This window comes from Pezoporus wallicus, unplaced genomic scaffold (assembly GCF_028554395.1).
Source record: "Pezoporus wallicus isolate ANWC-B61680 ecotype Strahan unplaced genomic scaffold, APGP_CSIRO_Pwel_v1 contig_6155, whole genome shotgun sequence".
Taxonomy (NCBI): Eukaryota; Metazoa; Chordata; class Aves; order Psittaciformes; family Psittacidae; genus Pezoporus; species Pezoporus wallicus.
The window spans coordinates 3,061,328-3,079,827 of record NW_026637610.1 but is presented as its reverse complement, the minus strand read 5'-3'; the positions used below and the strand labels follow the sequence as shown (position 1 = coordinate 3,079,827).

At 39.3% G+C, this 18,500-nt stretch overlaps 1 protein-coding gene across 1 annotated transcript in view; it reads left to right on the top strand.

Annotated features, from left to right (window-relative positions):
* USP7 (ubiquitin specific peptidase 7) overlaps nucleotides 1-18,500 on the top strand; it is a 75,474-nt gene that overhangs the window by 20,840 nt on the left and 36,134 nt on the right. Inside the window, exon 2 of the mRNA XM_057406640.1 lies at nucleotides 13,025-13,129. Within this exon, the coding sequence (XP_057262623.1) occupies nucleotides 13,025-13,129 (105 nt within the window). The remainder of the gene's footprint in view (nucleotides 1-13,024; nucleotides 13,130-18,500) is intronic.

Genomic DNA, 18,500 nt, shown 5'->3' with positions numbered 1-18,500 from the left:
AGGTTGCTGTCAGAATGGGAAGGGAAAGTAGAAGTTAAATCTCATCTGAAGGTGAAGGCTGAAGAAAGCCTGAACTGCTTTGGGACCTAATGGTTCTGTTGTAAAGGCTGAGGAAGTCTCTTGGTTCATTCCTCTGTTAAGACTTTGTAAATAATGTCAGTGATTGGTAGTGCTTGTGCTGCAGAGTAGAAGGCAGAGTAGCCCCCTGGCAGATGATTCAGGGAATTAAGGCTGGCCAGTAACAATGGCTGTGGTTTCTCGGGAGTGTCCACACCCCAAAATCTTTGTGGAGACTGGTCAAAATGGGGACACTTGTTATGTAGGGAAGGGGCTTCCTGTGCCAAATGGGAGCAGGATGGGGTAAATCACCCCACAGCCCCAGCTCCCTGAGGCATAATCACCGGGCCCACTGTCCTGGCTGGACACTGCTCCCAGGTACAGTCCTTCTCTGCTTGTCCTCTTTGGCTCAGTGAGGTTTTTGTGCAGCATGGAACAATGCTAACAGATGAGGCTGGAGAATTGAGTTTATGAAGTAACAACCTCAAAAACTCCTGGGACAGTTTTGTTTCAGGAATTTGGGAAACTGGTGAAGAATGGAAAGCTCTGTCTTAGAGAATGAAAAAGCAGCTTTTTGTCCAGCTCATTGTAAAACATCCCGTTTGAAAAAGGAATGGGTTTGGTTTGCTCATTCCACAGTTGTTAATTTTAGATGAAAGCTGAATTACTTCTTGTTAATTACAGTGAAAACAAATGGTAAAATTAACCCGAAGTGTATAATTTTGGGTGTTTTTTTTTTGTACTAGGAATCTCTTAAAATCATAGTTTACCATTACACTTGAAATGTATGTGTTAATAAACATAGTGAAAATTTCAGTAGAAAAGAATGATTTTACCAACAGTGCTCTTGGTATCGCTGGGAGGAAACAGCGAATGTTCTCTGTTACCAGGATCTGCACGTGTGCATTAGTACACATTAGTACTGGCACGGAGGAAAGTGTCAGGAGCACCAGCGCTGGGCTGGGAGGTGAAGCTGGAGCTGGTGCTGTGGGTGTAGGGCTGGAGGGGAGCCTAGGGCTGGTCCCACTCTCTGCCCCACATTACCTGCGTGCTTCTCACCAACTGGGTCTGTCTTCAACTCGAAGGGAAGCATGGCTTGGATGCACTCTTGTTTTAAATACAAAGTGCTAAACATTTCTGTGATAGGTGTGTGGTGTTTCTGCAGTGAAGTTTATAGCACGAAACTGTGTTGTCAGGAATCTTGGATTTTTATTATTTTTTTTTAAATCTCTTTTTAACGTTAGCTGGTAACAGGTTTTCCAGTGTGAATGTTACCAAGCTGCTTATGGAAAAGCCCTGTATATTTGCATGAGGTTAGCCATCCTGGATTGAGCAAAAATCATTTAACCTGGTGTGTTGCCTCTTGAAGTCTGTCTCTAGCACATGTTTATGTTAAATGTTAGGGCAGGGGGGTATGGTGATTTCCCCTCCCTGCTGTGCGCCCCCTAAGGGTGTCTGGGCCTGGCCAGGCTTCCTCCTTGCCTTTTCGCTGCCCCTGATGGATTCTTCTTTCATTCATTGCTTTGCCTTCAGAAGCAAATGGGGAATAATGCATGCTTTGTGTAAGTTCATTGTGTGACTGTGCTTCTGCATCTTGAACACTGAGTGCAGCCTGGCTAACAGCCTTGCTTTCCTCCTCCATTTAAAAAAAAGGTATAGGAGAAGTAAAGAAGTTACAACAAGGAAAATAAAGATCATAAAAGTTATCAAAGGGACACCGTAGGGATAAGGACTACATAGGCTAGGAGGTGTCCATCTGGGTAAGGGTGGGAAGGTGTGCTGAAGTCTGGAAAGCACAAGTAGCAGAAGAAAGTGAAACAGAAGCAATATAACACCTGGAGAATACGGAGTGTAACATCAGAGGGCAGGTTGAAAACAAAGAGTTATTTTGTATAACATAGTTAGACTATGGCGCTCCTGGCTGTGATGTTGTAAATACTACTGGTATCTGGTGGTTTGAGAAGTGGGGGCATTTTGAAATGCAGAGACACCATCCATGAATCAGGCAATCCCAAAGCCATGAGGTGGGGACCTGGGAGGGTGCCCTGCAGCAGTGTCCCTCCCCATTCCTGTTCCCTTTAGACTGCCAGGTCTTCCTTTGTTGGCTGGTGTCAGACCTGCGTACTGTGCTTTGTGGATGGACCTTCTGTTTTGCATCACTGATGCTGCCTTTGAGCCAGAGGGAGCTGGGGAGATGTCTTGGCCTGCACAGCATCTTTAGACACAATGTTTTTGTAGCTTTCAGAAGTTTCAGGTGCAGCATGAAAAAGCATTTTGTGTCCTTTAAATTCACATTCTGGCAATTTCATGTAATGCCTTGTGTATTTGAAGTAGTAATATTGTTCTCTGGTGGGGTTTTTACTTATTGATTGGTTGTTTTCCCCATCTCCACCTCCATGTTATTCAGGATATTTGTCTGGTGTATCCTGTAACCCCCACCTGCTTTAGTTACCTTTTCTCAGAAGTGAATATATCTGGTCTGTTTTCTCTGTCCTCATTCTTAACCTGTTTCTGTGTTATATGAAGCCAAACCAGCATACGTGGCAAGCTCTGTTGACAGTTCTCCTTTATAAATAGTATGTTTCTGCTTCCATATTAATTATCCAGTGTGCTGTGCTAGTTAGAGCCCATAGTAGTTCTTTATAGAAGCAGTCCTTTAAGAACAATTTAGTCAGACACTGCTTTGGAAGTGCCAAGATCTTCCAGCTGTGCATCCCAGCTGAGCAGTGTGTGCATCATGTAGCATGGCATGGCACGGGTCACCACTGTCTGTGTGCTCACAGCCAATTTTACATTGTTGTGGATTTGCCATAGATCTACCAGATCCAGTTTGCAGATGATTTGGCTTGTGTTTTGATGCTGCTTTGCTATAATAATCACCTTTAAAACAGGTTTTGTAGTTGCATAGTTATCCTAAAAGCAGTAATTTTCTTGTGAGTATATTTGGACTCTTACTATTCAGCAAAGAAGCCTGGATTTAAGCTTGTTTGTATTGTCAAATGAGAAGGAAATATCGTTAACTCTGCTTGCTTTATCACAACGGTGTAACAGTTTTTGAAGTTACTGTCCTGAATCTGATCTGGTTGCTTTTTCTTCTCACAAAAGCCTACCCTTAGAACTACTAGCTAGCTAACCACCAAGTCAGATACCTGTGAACCTAATTTATGGATCTGTCCGTTTCTCTGCACAGCAGAAAGCATAAGGAAAGCAAGATCAGTGTTAGCAAATCTCTGGTGATAAAGGAAGACATCACTGAAGATAACAGGAAGAAATGTTGAAGGAGTTAGAGGTTAGGTATGAGGTCTCTGATGTTCCCATTGCAGTTTCTCTAGCTCAGTAACTGAATGCTTGTTACATACTTACGCAGCAAAAGGTTTTGCACTTTTGACAGCAATATAAAACATTGCCTTACGTAGGTGTGTATGATTACATATGCCAGCTGTCCTGTTTAAGGTAAAAGGCTAAAAGATGTTTTAATTTGGTTTTTTTTCCTGCTCATGTCTAAAATCTATTGCAGTGCAAAATCCGTATCATTATCCATTGTTGTTCTCTGGTAGGAAATTTTTTTTTGCATTCAAACTCTAACTTGGACAGATCAACAGTGTTTCAACAGTTTAAAAACATCCTATCAGAATTAGGAAAAAAATATTTTGATGCATTCCTGCTAGCTTTCTGTGCTGGTGCTAGTGTGAGCAGAGCTCAGCATGAGTTTAGACTGAGTTTAGGAGTGAGCCATTAGCATCAATCTGTTCTCAAACAGAATTTCAGAATCTGAAATAATGGCAAGTAAGATTTTAACTTTATAACAAAGTACTTAGAATCAGTCTGCCTTCATAGCTAGTTTGGGCAAGTGGTATATGTAATCATACAAAACCTTGTAAGGCAACATTTTATATTGCTGTCAAAGGTGAAAAACCTTTTGCTGCCTAAGTATGTAACAAGCATTCAGTTACTGTATTTACTTTAAGAGATATACCCCAAAACTTTCTGACACAATGGTCTGACTCATCCAAAGTGATACAGAAAGTAGTTCTGAAAATGTGTGCAGCTGACAGACCCCTAAAACTTACGCTGGTACAGGTGGTGAAAGGTGTTTGCTTTTCCATACTTTAACAAGGAAAGGAGCATAATCATCACCCCATAAGGTGCTTATATCACTATCCAAATAAACTCATTTTAATTGCTATGTAGTTGTCTTTTTTTAAAAAATGCCAAGTGCTATAGCATGCTGAGTAGAGTATCATGTGCAAACAGAAATGCTCTGTGATGCTCGGAATGCCCTGGCTCCTGTTGCAAGTATATCCTTTTCTTCCCTGTGTCAGAAGTTCATTTTAATTTGAGTAGTTTTTCATCCTTTCTGGTGATGATTGCCGAAGAGCTTAGCATTTGTTGTTGCAAGAGATAAGTCCATTACTCAGTAAAGCAGTAAAATATAAAGAGGGGTGTGATACTGGAAAAGCACATTGTTTAGGGTGTGTTCAGTAGGTTGGGACCGAGTGCCTTGTCTTCAGCAAAGATGTAATCATACTACCATCTCTGGAATGCACGGAGACAAGATGTGACGAGTTGGGGTAGTTGCTTCTGTAGCCTTGCTGCTCTAGATACAGCGAAGAGAAGGTAGTGCAAGTCCCATAGCTGTTGCCGTAACAGGTCATGACACTTCTGATGTTTCAGCCTTTCCTTATTGTGGAAGGAAATAATTTGTCTTGTCAGCTGTTCTAGTTACTGGGTTTTGGGTATTACATGGGAACCAGAAGCAGTCTTTCTTACTTTCCTCCTGGTCTGATAGTTTTCTAGAGCTGCAACCTAAGCTAAGAAGGTTCATCAGTCTAAGAAAAAGACCTATGAAAGGTTTTTCAGGAGACCTTCTCTTGTCCTGATGACTGCAAAGGAGGGGTTGTGGTACTGAAGAATGGGTAAAGCCAGGTTAGTGTCTGAGGCAGGCAGGTTGGTGTCTTTCTAATAAATAACATCATTGTACTGAAGAAAAACTCATGCTGATGCTGCTGTCTAGCCCAAGTTATTAAACACCTGAAGCTTAAAAAGTGTACGAAAAAGTTCTTAAAGGCTGTACAAACTCCTTCAGCAAGAGCATGAAGTTGTAAATACACTGGCTAATTATAGGTGTGTTGTTAGTGTCCAAACTGAACTCTGGTTTGTGCAGTCTTTCATTTGACACTGAATTATTCATAAAGCAAAGAGTTAAACTGCTGAAAGGAAGCAATAATGTACTCACTGTTTGTTTTAGTAAATTCTTCAGGGTGACTTCTTAAATAGCAGGTTTTGGTCCACTGAGTAGTTGCACTGATAATACCTTAAATGCTTTATGCATGTCTATAAGAAATTAATCGCTTTTTTAAAGACTTAAAATTTTGTTTCGTAAAGTGCCGTCAGACACAGATAAGCAGATAAAGGAGTTATTGCAGCAAATTGCTTAGTTTATAGAGCAGTATATACTTCTGTGTGGGTTATTTGTTCTCAGCTGGTTTTCTATCAACAAAGTTACACTGTACCTCCCTTTTATTTTCACATAAAGATAACTCAGTAGGATGATGTTTCAGATACGATTTGCCTTATAGACTGGTATCTTCCATGCATGGTGTTCAGTGTTCAGGAGCTTATTAGAGTAATAACTTGTTTTATCCAAGAATAGTCATGTAAACTATTAATAACTTTATTTTCAATTACTCATTAGGTAAGCAGGCACAATTTAAAGCCAGTCAGGCCATCCTGGGTTTTGTCGACATGTTCCCTTTGGACAGGCAGACATAATGATAGGAACACAAGGCAACAGCAATATAATGATTGATCTCTATAATAAGTGGTGGCTGCAGCGTTACTGTCCAGTCATTGCTACATGTTTTGTAGACATGGCAGAGATGATGAGTCTGCTTGCAGGAAGTTGTCCTATCCCAGCAATGTTTCCTTCTTTATTTACTGTCTTGTGTAGCATCATCTCCTCCTGGGGGGGATTTGCAATTCACAGTCAATAATGCAGTAATTCTTTCAGGTGGCAATTAGAAGGCAAAAGACTTCTGTATAATACTATTTCTTTTCTGGCTTTTGCTTTTGGTGGTTTTTTTTGTGGTTTTTTTTTTTTTGGACCTGATGTTGGATACTTGCTCTCTAGTAAATAAATGTCATTTCAATATTTTTTTTCTTCCTTCCTAAATTTGCTAAGGAAAATTTTGAAAGCATTGAAAACTTTTAAATTTTGTATCCTTAGCTACAAATCATCTCACTTCCTATGCTCGTAACACCTTTCTCCCTTAATCTGTAGACTTGCCTTTTGCCTCCTGATACTTCTCTAGAAGCGTTTTCCCCTTAAGCCTTAGTCATTGTCCTTCGTAGCTTTCTTGTCTAGAGGTTTACATTGCGAGATACACCTTCTTGACACCAGATCAAGTAATGAAAGCGTGATGAACTGTGAAGGAAGAAAAATAATAAATGAAACAAAAGCAAATTACCCACCCTTTTGCTGATCTGAGAATTAACTTCTAGCTGTAAAGGTGTATTACATGATTTTTTTTTATAAGCCATGGAAACATCTGTGGCAGAGGTTACCTACACCTTGACATCAGTACTTCCCTTTCCCCTCCCCCTATGCTACTGGCCAAATGAATCCCTGTTTCTGTTACTGTTTCATCTTTAAAAATGTTTGACATGGATTGCTTTACTTTTGGATGCCTTTTGAAAGGCAGTCACACTACAGAAATCAGTTTAGAATTTTGTTACAGCAACCTAGGACTGTCTTGACAAAATGAAACTGTGTAGAACAGTTCTAATTTGATTCCTTTTCTCCTGAGTCCCTTTGTGCGTAAGTGGTGATTTTACTGTAACTGCTGGTAGGGATCACAGGCCAAGTAGTTTCTCTTACTTTTGAAAGGCCAAATTCTTCCAGAGCAAGTGGAAGTGCTTTGGTTTGGGGTTGGTTGGCTTTCGTTTGGTTTTGGGTTCTTTTGGGTTTTTGTTTGGTTTTGTCTTGTTTTTGTTTGGGGGTTTATTGTTATTGTTATTTATTTTATTTAATTTTTAAAATTTATTTTATCAGGAGACCCTGTCTCCTGAGAGTAATGCTTATTAATCTGGCTTTTGTAGCAATGGTTTCCAGATTTCTGCAGAAGCAAGTTCCTGGAGCCCCCAGGTTTTCTTGTGAGCTGCTAAAAAGCACTGCCGCTGGTTCTATAGAGTAACTGTAGATCACTTACAGGCATGGTCTGGGGAGTCTGCTACAGGGAGTTGTGAAGTTACCGGTTCTCATTGCCTTTCCCAGTTAAAGACAGATACTTATTCTTCACCTTCTTCATGTTATTCTAAGTTTTCTGTTTGCTTTCAAGAAGCAGTATTACTGCTTTAAGGCTTTCTGCATGAGTCCTCTTTGCATCACCACAGTTCAGTAGCTGCTTCAGAAAGCACTGAATTTACTACTTCAGGAATTTTTCAAGTACATATTTTTATATGCTGCCCAATAGTTAAAATAGAAAAGGTCAATTTGGTGGAAAAAGAGGTTATATTTAATATAATGCTTGAAGTTACTGAATGTTTTTTCGTTATAATTTCTAGCAATGTTGGAGTTTAATTTTTTTTTTCCACTTGTGTGGTGTTATCCATGCAAGACTGACATTCTGAAACGTGCACTGAAGTAGTAAAACTTCTAGATGTTTATTTGATGTATTTAAAATACTGATGTACTTAAAAATATCATGGTTTAAAACTCTTTTTAAGAAACTGTAAACTCTTAGAGGCTTGTTTGATATATTTAAGATACTGATGCTTTTAAAAATACTTAATTTTTAAGCTCTTTAAGATGTGATAATATGTTTCACAGCTGAAGAAGAGTTAGACAGAGAGCTGCAGATCAGTGGCTCAGTGGGGCTGCCTTTGGATCCTTACAGGTTCCTCCGCTCTCAAGTGGTCCAGTGGGTTCTACACTGAGGTGCAAAGCTGTACCTGGACTACATGTTAAGAGTGCAATTGATATCCTTTGATGCCGATGTAATTTAACTGCTACAAGACTGACTACTCATTTTTCAGTGAGATTTTCATTGCCAGACTTCATTCTTATCTCCTACCGTCTTAAATTTTGCTCAGTAAGTCCCTTTTCTTAGTGTTTCCTGCAGCTTCACTTACCCACCATAATTCATGCCTGCCCAATTTACCATACCTGTACATACTGTTCTGTTTATATTTAAACAAAAAGTATTAAAATGCCCTTTAATATCTTTTATAAAATCTTTTGAATTTGAACATGCATTTAGTCCAGCAGCAGAGGAGAAACTTGTGTGTTTTTAGCTTTCCTCTCCTAAACGCAGAGTCCTGGATATAAAGTTTAGTTCATCAGTCTTCACGTTGCAGGCAGCAGTGAATGACTGACTTCTCTTCAGCCTGATAATGCCTGCTAATCTTTAGTGCAATTCCCTCGCTGTTTCTGGGATTGCTATGGCAGCTCTGCACAGAGGCCTGTGGAAACCATCTGTAGTGGCATGTAAAAAGTCCTCAGGACTAGTGATTTCCATTGTGAGACAGTTGTACATGATAATTGTAAGCAGGTTTTTGGTATCACTATTGCTCCTCCATTGTGGTCTCCTTAACCTCAAAATGAAAGAGAAATGTTTCATAACTAGCTAGAGAGAGTGCTTCAGTTTTTCCACTGTGGCTGCCAGATCCGAAAGCTAACGACAAACATAATGTTTCAGAACTTGAATACTTGGTGTGATATGAGGCATGACTGAAGCCTATGAAGTCAGGAGCTGCTGTCATCATTGTTAAAGTAGTAGCAGTGTTCTGTAATTTAACTGCTGCAATAGTGGAGTCATTCTGTTGCTTTTGTCCATATGTGACTGCAAGCACGTGTTTACTGCTGAGCAGCGTAGCCTATGTGAAATTCTGTGGTACTCCTGTCTTGTAACAAGACTTATGTTGTGTCAAAAGCCACATGATCTTGACAGGAAATCTGATCTGCTTTCTCATTAACAGGAAAACTAGAAATAGCAAACTTCTTGAGATTCCTTCCCTGTAGATTTAACTTATTGTAAACAGTAGAACAGTAAAGCCGTAGGTCTTTCAGTGACATTGAGTTTATTTTGTTAAACCAGCTGAATCCATCTCTGAGTACAATCTCTTTTAATTATTGGTGCTGGTTTTGCTCTGAGTACTTAACAGTGTGAGTATTTGAGTATGATAATGTTGAGGTCATAGTCCATAACAAGGAGATTTTTATTTTAGTATTTTCTGTAAGGTCATGGCAAGATTGTAGTTCCAGAGAATTTTGTTGTGTCTTTTTTTTCTTTCTCCCCTCACATCAGTTGCAATAACCATTTTGCTTTCAAGCTTTCATCTCAACACCTCGGCAACAGACTTAGTTGATGAGCGATGTGAAGTGTGCACTAGCAGAGTTATTTATATGTGAGCCAGTGCTTTTTCTGCGTAAGATGACTGACACTTCTTACTAACTTTCTCAAATCTATTGCCATGCTTCTTTTTCTTTCCTGTTACACATGCCAAGTTTTAGACTTGATTTCATCTCAGCATTCATGATCTTTCAGTAAATAAGTGAATGCTCTCACTTTGCTCAAACCATTAATATCTTAAAAGCCTCTTCTTGGAAGGCTTAACCTCCAAATGGCAGAGACCCCCTTTGAACACTTCAAACTGTATTGTTGTTTTTTAGTTCAGTGGAATGGGTAGATGGAAAACTATATATAACAATAAATCTTAGATGTTTTGGAGGAAATTGTTATCAGTTCACGTTGTCTTGCATTCCTTTTTGTAATGGAAGAGTATCTACGAAGTTGTGTGTGTTGCATTTTGGGGAGGTAGCAAACAACTTCAGTGCTCTTCACCAAACACTGACAAAGTGTCTAAAATTCTGCATTTGAAAGCTATTTTTTTAGTTAATATTTTGCAGTACTGTATTTAAAGAGTTAAAAATATTCCTTATTCATAAGGTCACTTCATACTTTGTTGTAATACTTTCTTAATTTATGTGATTTATGTTAACTTGTTTGATTAATGCACTATGTCTTTATACCAGGGATATGGTTAAAACTGGGTATTCTGGTCTAGGAACTGACAGCTAACATGGCTGGGGTGATGTTGACACATGATGGTTTAAGCTGCATTAAAGACGGTGCTGTATGAAGTGATATGCTTGATAGGAAGGTTTTTCTGGACATTGTGGACAGGTTTTGTTGTTTTGTTTTCTTGATCCTGTATTGTATAATTTGAATAAATCTTTGACATCATTCTGCTTGAGGCAGAGGAAAACAGGATTCTTAATTAACTGCTGGTAGGATTTGACAGTTCCTTCGTATGAGCTGCAGAGGACCAGAGAAGAAAACAGAAATTGCTGGTTGTCAGTGCTAAAGTTGAAAATAAATTTTGCCGTCCTGCTTGCTAAAAAATGTTGAACAAGAACTGTTTTGCTCGTGCAAATTATTTACTGTAATAGTTGAATTCTATTAGAAGTTAGAAATGTTCCTTATTCACAGAAGCCACCATACTCACTAATGTTGTCTGGATTCCATATCTGAAAGCTGTGTTACAAAATGTGTCAGTACATGAATGCCACTGCTGCTTTTTCTGACATCATGATTAAGTTTATCTTATCATTAAATAGTATCTCAGAAGCTGCCTCTGTTTTTAAGTTGATTGCTTTTGCTGTGATCTCTTTGGCATTTTCTCCCTCCTCTCTCTAACACCATTCATGCTTTTGGGGAATGTAGAGCAGTATCTCATAGGAAGCTCTTCATTTTCTTAGTTAAGGACAGTGCTTTCCCCATAAAATACAGTATCAATGTTTAAATCCTCTGTTAAAAGGAGTATTTTGGATGAGCTCTTATTGAAGAACTGACTATTCCTCAGATGTTTCCTTTATTTTGTTTCTAGATACTAAGCTGCCTTGATGATAACTTTACAATTAATTTAAAAAAAAAATCCTAGTATTAATTTTGTGTAAGCAATTGTTGGGTTGCTGTAGGCATGCTTATGCTCTCAGACAGGAGTGACGCAGGGGGCAGCTCCCTTGTTGGACTATCAACGCATTGTTCAAAGATAGCAAGGGAAAAGACAAATCCACAGGGATCTTCCCTTCATACTCTTCTTCTTGTCACTTTTCCTGTTCTTTAGTTGCAGCAGTTCAAACCTGTTCCTGCACCCGCCCATGATTTTGTTGTAATTTGATTCTGTTTGGTTTAAGTTTATTAAAGTTGCTGTTCTACTGGTGCTGTGACAGCTGCTAGTGGGGGCTTCTGCAGCTGCATCACTCAGGAGCCCATCTTCTGCAAAACTTTTTATTAGAAAATTAAAACTTTAAATCATTCTTCGTTTTACTTTTGTACTCATAATAAGAAGGGTGCACAATTTGTTGCGGGTGCTGCATACTGTGTTTCAGCATTCACATTTCACTGGTGCCTTAGCAGGATCTGCTGCATCCTGGGAAGCTTTTGAAAAGCTGTGTTTGAGCATTAAGTGCGTGATCTCTTGTACCTCTAATCCAGAAGTAAATCTCTAACCTGATCTGTTTCTGTTCACGCTCAGGGTAGTGGTTATTAGTTCTGTGGCTTTACTTGAAGAGTAAATAATCAGACTAGGAATGCTGGTTGTGAAAGTATCTTGTGTGCTGTGAATTGGAATGAGGCTGCAGGAGCTTGTTGCACACACCTCAGCGTGGCTGTGAGGAGAGGGTAGTCTGTGAAGCAAATGCAACTGATCCTGCTTTGCTTCTTGTGTGACTTACAATGGCTTTGGCCTTAGTTCCCTAGCTTTGGAAAGGGACCGGTACCCGTCACCGGTGGCCCGTAGGCGGGAGCATGGACACGGGTGTGGAGGGCAGCGCTGTCCATGGTGCTGACAGACAGGGGCAGCACCGTGACCAGGTTCCCGTTAGCAGAAATCGTGGTGTTTCCTCGGGAACAGTTAACTTCTGAAGGAGAAGGTTACCTGCGGCCCTGAGGACCCACACAGCCAATAACTCGTGTGTAGCTTTTGTGTATAAAATCGTTCTTAGTTACAGACACCAGTGACTGGGCATGGGGTGGGGTTGGTGTGGTGTGGTGTAGCAGAATATACAAGGTAATAGCAGGACTGGTATAGTTAACAGAAACTTCTCAGAGAGTGTCTTTTAAGGTGTGCTTGGCCTTGGGGTGGTTGCAAGAGATTATAGGTTTTACAATTTGATTATGAAAAACAGTTTGTTAAAAAATATATCCACTTCCCTGCAGTTACACTAAAATGATCCATCAGCTTTTGGTGTGCAGTGATAGGAGGTGGTGTTCTTCAGTCGCTGAATAAATCAGGAAGATGCTTGTTCAGTCGAAGCAATGTATCTTTAAAATCATGAGGGGCTTATTTCATGGGGTTGTTTCATATTTCTTCAGTGGTGTTTACATATGTTTTAAACAGTTATTGGAGGAAAACTTCATAGTAGTGATGGCTAGAAACTGGAAAATGTTACGTCTGAAATGTTCCTGATAGTAAAGGATTTCCTTTCCAATTTTGCCCAAGTAAAATAGAAATCTTATTGTTATATTTGATTAAATGTTTAGGTTGCTTGTTTGTTTTTAAAGTAACACCAAAGACATCTTAAAATAAATAGTCGGTTTAGAAAATCTCCTATTTGAAATTTGTACCTGTATAAAAATGTGGAACTCCAGAAAAAGTAATTTAAAAATTTGTTTTTATTTAATGAGACTTGATGATAAGATGCTGACTGTAAGACAATTTGGAAACTACAAAATAAGTTTCTATTCTTCGTATTTGTATTCCATATTAATGTGGACTTTTTGTTTCATCCATAACTACTTACCTATTTGAGGAATTTTACAGTTAGATGGGTATCAGTACCATTGTTTTTTGTATGCTGTTTTGCACTAAAATATGCCATTTGCATGTCTCATAAGCACTACCTGAAACAGAAATGTTAGTGTAGCTGATTAATTGTTACTTTTTGGTTTTTTTTCTGTGTTAGCTGGAGATACAGATGATCCTCCAAGAATTACTCAAAATCCTGTCATTAACGGGAACGTAGCAATGGCTGATGGACATAACAACACTGAAGAAGACATGGAAGATGGTAAGTAAATATTTGCTAAAAACTTGCGGCTTGTTGGCTTATTTCTATGATTTTTGAGGATAAAATGGTCCCAGTCTTACATGTGTTGTCTGAGCTGCAGCTCATTAAAAAAATGAAACCTTCTGTAGTTATGGTTTTCTGTGTAGGCATCCTTTTAGCATAGCTATACAGTAGGATTAAGCATCTGAGGGCTTGGAATTTTTTTTTCCTCTTACTCCTTCTAGGCAATTTAAAATTGCTGAAAATGATACTGTCCATTGTTACATTTTGTGATAAATGTCCCTTTAAACAGCCTGCAGCTGGTGCTTGGCTGCATGGTAATTGTATCAGTTATGCAGTTCCTTCAGGACATTTAGAATCCTTATCTATCCCACTCTCTTGTCAGGTGGCATCTGTGATCAGTGTTTGACTTGGTATGGTAAGTCAGTGGTAACTGTTCTGTTGAGGAACATTGCCCCCCCCCCGCCCCAGGTCTGATGCCCTTTTACTTGCAAATGCAAATGAAGAAGTATGTACTAATATCCAGTTAACAAATGGGGATGTGTTTGTGAAACTTTTGTTGGCCTGTTCAATGAAAATAGGGGTATACAGGGTTTTTTCTTTTGCAGAAGATCAAATAATTTTGAAGTGGATGTGTCTGGGCTTATTTAAAGAGGGATGATAAGTTTGATTCACTTAAGTCTGTTGTTTAGTGAGGAAAACGTAGAATAATTTTTTTTTATAGGAGAGGATATGGGGGGGGGACTGTGGTTTTTTTTTTAAGAATTACATGAAATTTGAATTGGAGAAAGGAGACGAAGTATGAGTAGGATTTCTTCCCCTTTGATTTTTTATTTCTGCTGTCTTGTGAGAGGATAGTACATTCAGGACTAGGCTTAAACTTTTAGTTAGATTTGTGCAAAATGTTGATCAGTTTTGGTTAGGAAAAATGAGAGTTTGTAGTTAAAGGTCAGAAATGTACTTACTTTCATGTATTCATGAAACGTATAGTAGAATACTGATAGAAAATAGTAATGTTCCATTTAGAGAATATGGTTTAAATTCAGGACAAAAGCATCTCATGGTTGAATTTCCTCCATATCATTGTCAAAGAGAAAGTTTCCTATGATCATATTCTCACAATAAAGTAAAAATGAGGTCTGCTGAGTCTATGAAATTTTTTCATGTCTGATTGCCTGATCTCATTCAGAGGGCTTTGATTTCTTGCTCAGAGTAACTAGCTGAGGCTGAAATAGGGAATTTTGTTTTTATCAGAATCAAATTACCTGCTACAAAAGAAGCTAAATGTCATTGTCAGGCCATGGTGTTTGGAGGGAAGATCACATGGGTGGACATTGACAGGCAAGGACACTTCTGTTGAAGCTCTATTCTCAGTAATGTTTATAGGTAGAAAGCCTGATAAGTGTTTGCTATCAATACAGCTAGTAGATAACATGCCTGCCAACTAGCACAAAATTTTGTCCAGAAGTTGGTCTGTATGCACTTGCATAAATGAAGCAAAAGGGACTTAAGCTACAGAAACAGCAGATGAAACCGAGGCCATGTCCAGGGTGTCATGTAATCATATGTACCCCTCTTCGTTCAGAGTAATGGTGACTTTTAACCAAAGAGCTACTGTCAGCCAGTTTTCTGTCATGTATCAAATACTTGACTCAGCTCAGAGAACTGGATATGAAGAAGTCACAGTAGGTAGAAGGGGAGGATCTGACAATAGTCGGCAAAAAGCTTGTGGAAGATTCTGTGTTTATGGGGGTACTTACGTATTTGTGGACTTTCTGTAGGGTCAGGAGCTTTGATGCACTCTGCTGTGGAATATCTTTTGGGGTTCAAATGTGTTTATTAAGCAGTCCTTGTAGATCCTCGCTATCATATTTGCATAAGGAGTGTCTGACTACATCTTGGTGCTGTTAAAGTTTGCGTTGACACATGGAAAATAGTGTTATTGCAAAATGTTATAAATGCAAAAACATTCCTGAAGACTTGCATCATGGAAGCGGCTGATGCCTCTTTTCCAAATCTTATAAATCAGATTAGTTGCCTGCTGTTGCATTATTTGCACATGAGTGCAATTGCTCTCTTGCTGTTTGTTCTCTTGCTGTCCTGGTTTGCAGCATGATGTACACAACTAATGGACAGGTTGGAGATTCTCAAGATAGGAAAAAATGGAGGGAGACATTTGATAAACATGTTGTGTTTTCCACTGCTGTTATTCATAGCAAGTCGGATCAATCTGAGCTGATAAAGAATGCATGAAGAGAACGTAGGTACCTCTTCAGTGAAAGTCTTAATGAGTTTAATGGTTCCTGTGAAAGAAGTGAAGAGTAAGATAAAAGGTTGAAGCTTCCAACCGGATCATAGAAACCAGCTTTCTGGTGAATTTCTGAGTTCAAGAGACTTCTGAGGTTATTTTGTTCTTTCTGCTTAGCATAAAAAGAAATTACTGGTAAGACTGGGGGGAAGTGCAGCTCTCGCCCCCTTTGCTAGGCATTAACCACAGGCATTGTGAAGAACACATAATGGGAGCAGCAGTGGACCACCCAACAGGACCTTCAGATAAGGCTGTGTTCTCTCAAGGGGTTTGACTAGAACCTGTTGTTGCTATGTGTGATGTCTTGCTAGTTAAAAAGAACCAGCTGAAGGAATGTGTTATGCTTTGTACAGAGAATGCCTAAACGACCCAGGCTTTGTGATCTGGAATAGCAGCTTCTGCAAGTAAAGTAAAAAATAATAAAAACAAGGTTCTGATAAAATTTTGTTTGCAAGTGCCATCAGTATTCAAAACAGCACATAGAATAAATTATTGTGGAAGTTAAAGTTCAAACAGAAGGTCCCTAGCTAAACATAAACTCACAGCTTTGCAATTACCTACTGAAGTCTCATTTCTGTGAAGAATTGCAGCAGCTAGGAGGCTTTTGGAAACATCAGTCTTAGCCATTTGCTAGTATTGCATGCTGTATGTGGATCATTATTAAAATATTCATAGAATATTCAGCCAGTTTCTCCATTAATAATTCAGGTTCAGAATATTTTAATAACCTCAGTGTACTTTAAAGATAGCCACATTTACTAAGAGAATAAAGAAATCTGCTTAAAGTGTACTTCAGTCTTAAAATGGATCACATTCTGTAGATGGATCTGATTTGAAGGAACTTTGTAACATCAAAGTGCTAAACATGACATTCACCTCATCAGTGAAAAAATCTTTCCCATATAGCAGGTATAATCCATTGCATGTAACTTCACCAAGTGTGGTCACTCGAGTCTGTTCTTTTTACCTTGTGTTCAGGACCACGTGTCATATGTCATATGTTTGTAGTTCAGGGATTTATAGAAGCCTTACTCATCAACTGCTACTATATCATCCTGCTGCCAGTTGCAGTCTTTTATGGAAACTGGTGCTGGTGGACATGTTTGTAAAAATAGTGAAAAAGTTTTTATTTATGTGCTCAGTATATTCATCAAATGTTTTAATCAATTACACTTGCTGAAATAAGGGCTTTCTGGAAGGAAAGGGAGGTTGTTACTTTGGGGGATTGTGTTATGTATTTTTAAAGAAACTTCTGTTTTAGGGTTGACTTACATTATGAGGCTGCATTTCTGTGGAGTGGTTACTAGTCACTGCTCAAATATTTTACAGAGAAGAGTACACTTTCCTGGTGAATTCTCATGCATAGGCTTTCCTGAAAAGAAATCAAGAAATAAACTTTCTCTGAAGCCTCTGCAGATGCTGCGTGGGCTGCTGTTTTTAGCTGACACCATGGCAGCACTGCTGCATCCTTGTACTGAAGTGCTCTGAAAGCTGCATCAAAGGAGGCAGAAAGCAAACTTGATTGGCTCGTTTTTTTGAAGCTTAGACTATGCCCAGAAGTACCGATCTTGATCGTGAGCAGGGAGGCGTTCTTGAGCTGGTTCGAGATACGAGTGATGTAGGATTGATCTCTAACCATTGCCAATCAAGTGTGAGAGTGTACAGCTCCTTTGGATGCAACCTGTCTGTCTCTTGGATGTAGGATACCAGCTGTCTACTCTGTCAACAGGCAGTGAGTAGGTAAAATGGGCAGGGAGCAGTTTTTGGGTACGTGATAGACTACTGGTTAGCTACACTTACATGCAGGGGGAAAGAGGACAAAATAATCCTTTGAACTCTTCTGTTACTGAGGAAGCTGGTAACGCACAGTAATGTGAAGGTCATCGCAGGTGTAGAGAGGAGAGGAAGCCTGTTTCTGCTGTAGTACTATTACTTTCAAGAGATAAGTGGGAATGTTTAGTGCTGTCAGGCCATACACAAATAAGATCAACTGTGTTGCCAAGATCACGATAAAGAAGTAGGACAACAGCTTGAAAAGAAAACTGATTTGCAAGGGAGAAGAGTCTGCCAAAGCTCCCCAGCAGTGGTGGGCAAAACTTGTTAATTTTCTGCATTGAAGTGTATACTCATTACACTGTTGCATGTGGTAATCAAGAGAGTTTAATTTTTTAAGTAAGGGCTTGCCTGTTTTTTAATAAAAATCACTCAACAGTGTCTGGTGCCATGCAAAGCTTCGAGTGAGGGACTGCTTTGAGTGTAGGGAAATAATCCATGTTTGGATTCTGTGCGCCTTGTCACATCCTTTTGTGATCTGATTTTCAGGATCTTGGTGGTGTTGTACATCAGTGCTTTTGATTTCAGATGTCACTGTGACATACCTGCTTGAGCTGTGCATCTCCCATAGGTGGTGCAAGCATAGCAGTCTGACCATGGGTGCTTGTTTGCTGCCCTATATGGTACTCGAACCTCTGTACACATAGTAGCAAATCTTTCCCTGTTACATGGGTGTGAAGTTGGAACCATGGAAAAGAGGGAAGTGTCTTGTGTGTACTCTGGTTTATCCCTGCCCTGTAAAATTCTTGGGATAAGTTGCAGGGTTTTCCTCCCTGTATGTCAGTGAGGCACGTCACAATAAAGAGAGCCCAGCTTTGTGCCTTCCCGAAGGTGTTGCAGTCTTCAGCACCCTGTTATAGCTGTGTACAACAGAAGCAGAACAGATGGTAATATATGAAGAACTGGGGATGTGAGAAGAAGGCAAAATTAGTTTGTGTGTGTCAAATTAAGCCATTTTAAAAAGAAGTGTCTTATTTAACTTTGTTTTAGATCACTAAAACTCTTTAAAATGCTCACATACCACAGTGAAGACACTACTCTTGAGCTATTCTTCAGCAAACTGGTATGAGATTTTAAAAGAAAAAAAAATCCAACAAACCCTCCTCAAAATCTGGGGCTCATCTACTTGAAAAGATACTATTGCAAGAAATAGCTAAATGGTGCCTTGATATCGATAGGGCATATATATCTATATATCCCTATCGATAGTTGGAGAGATTGTGAAAATCC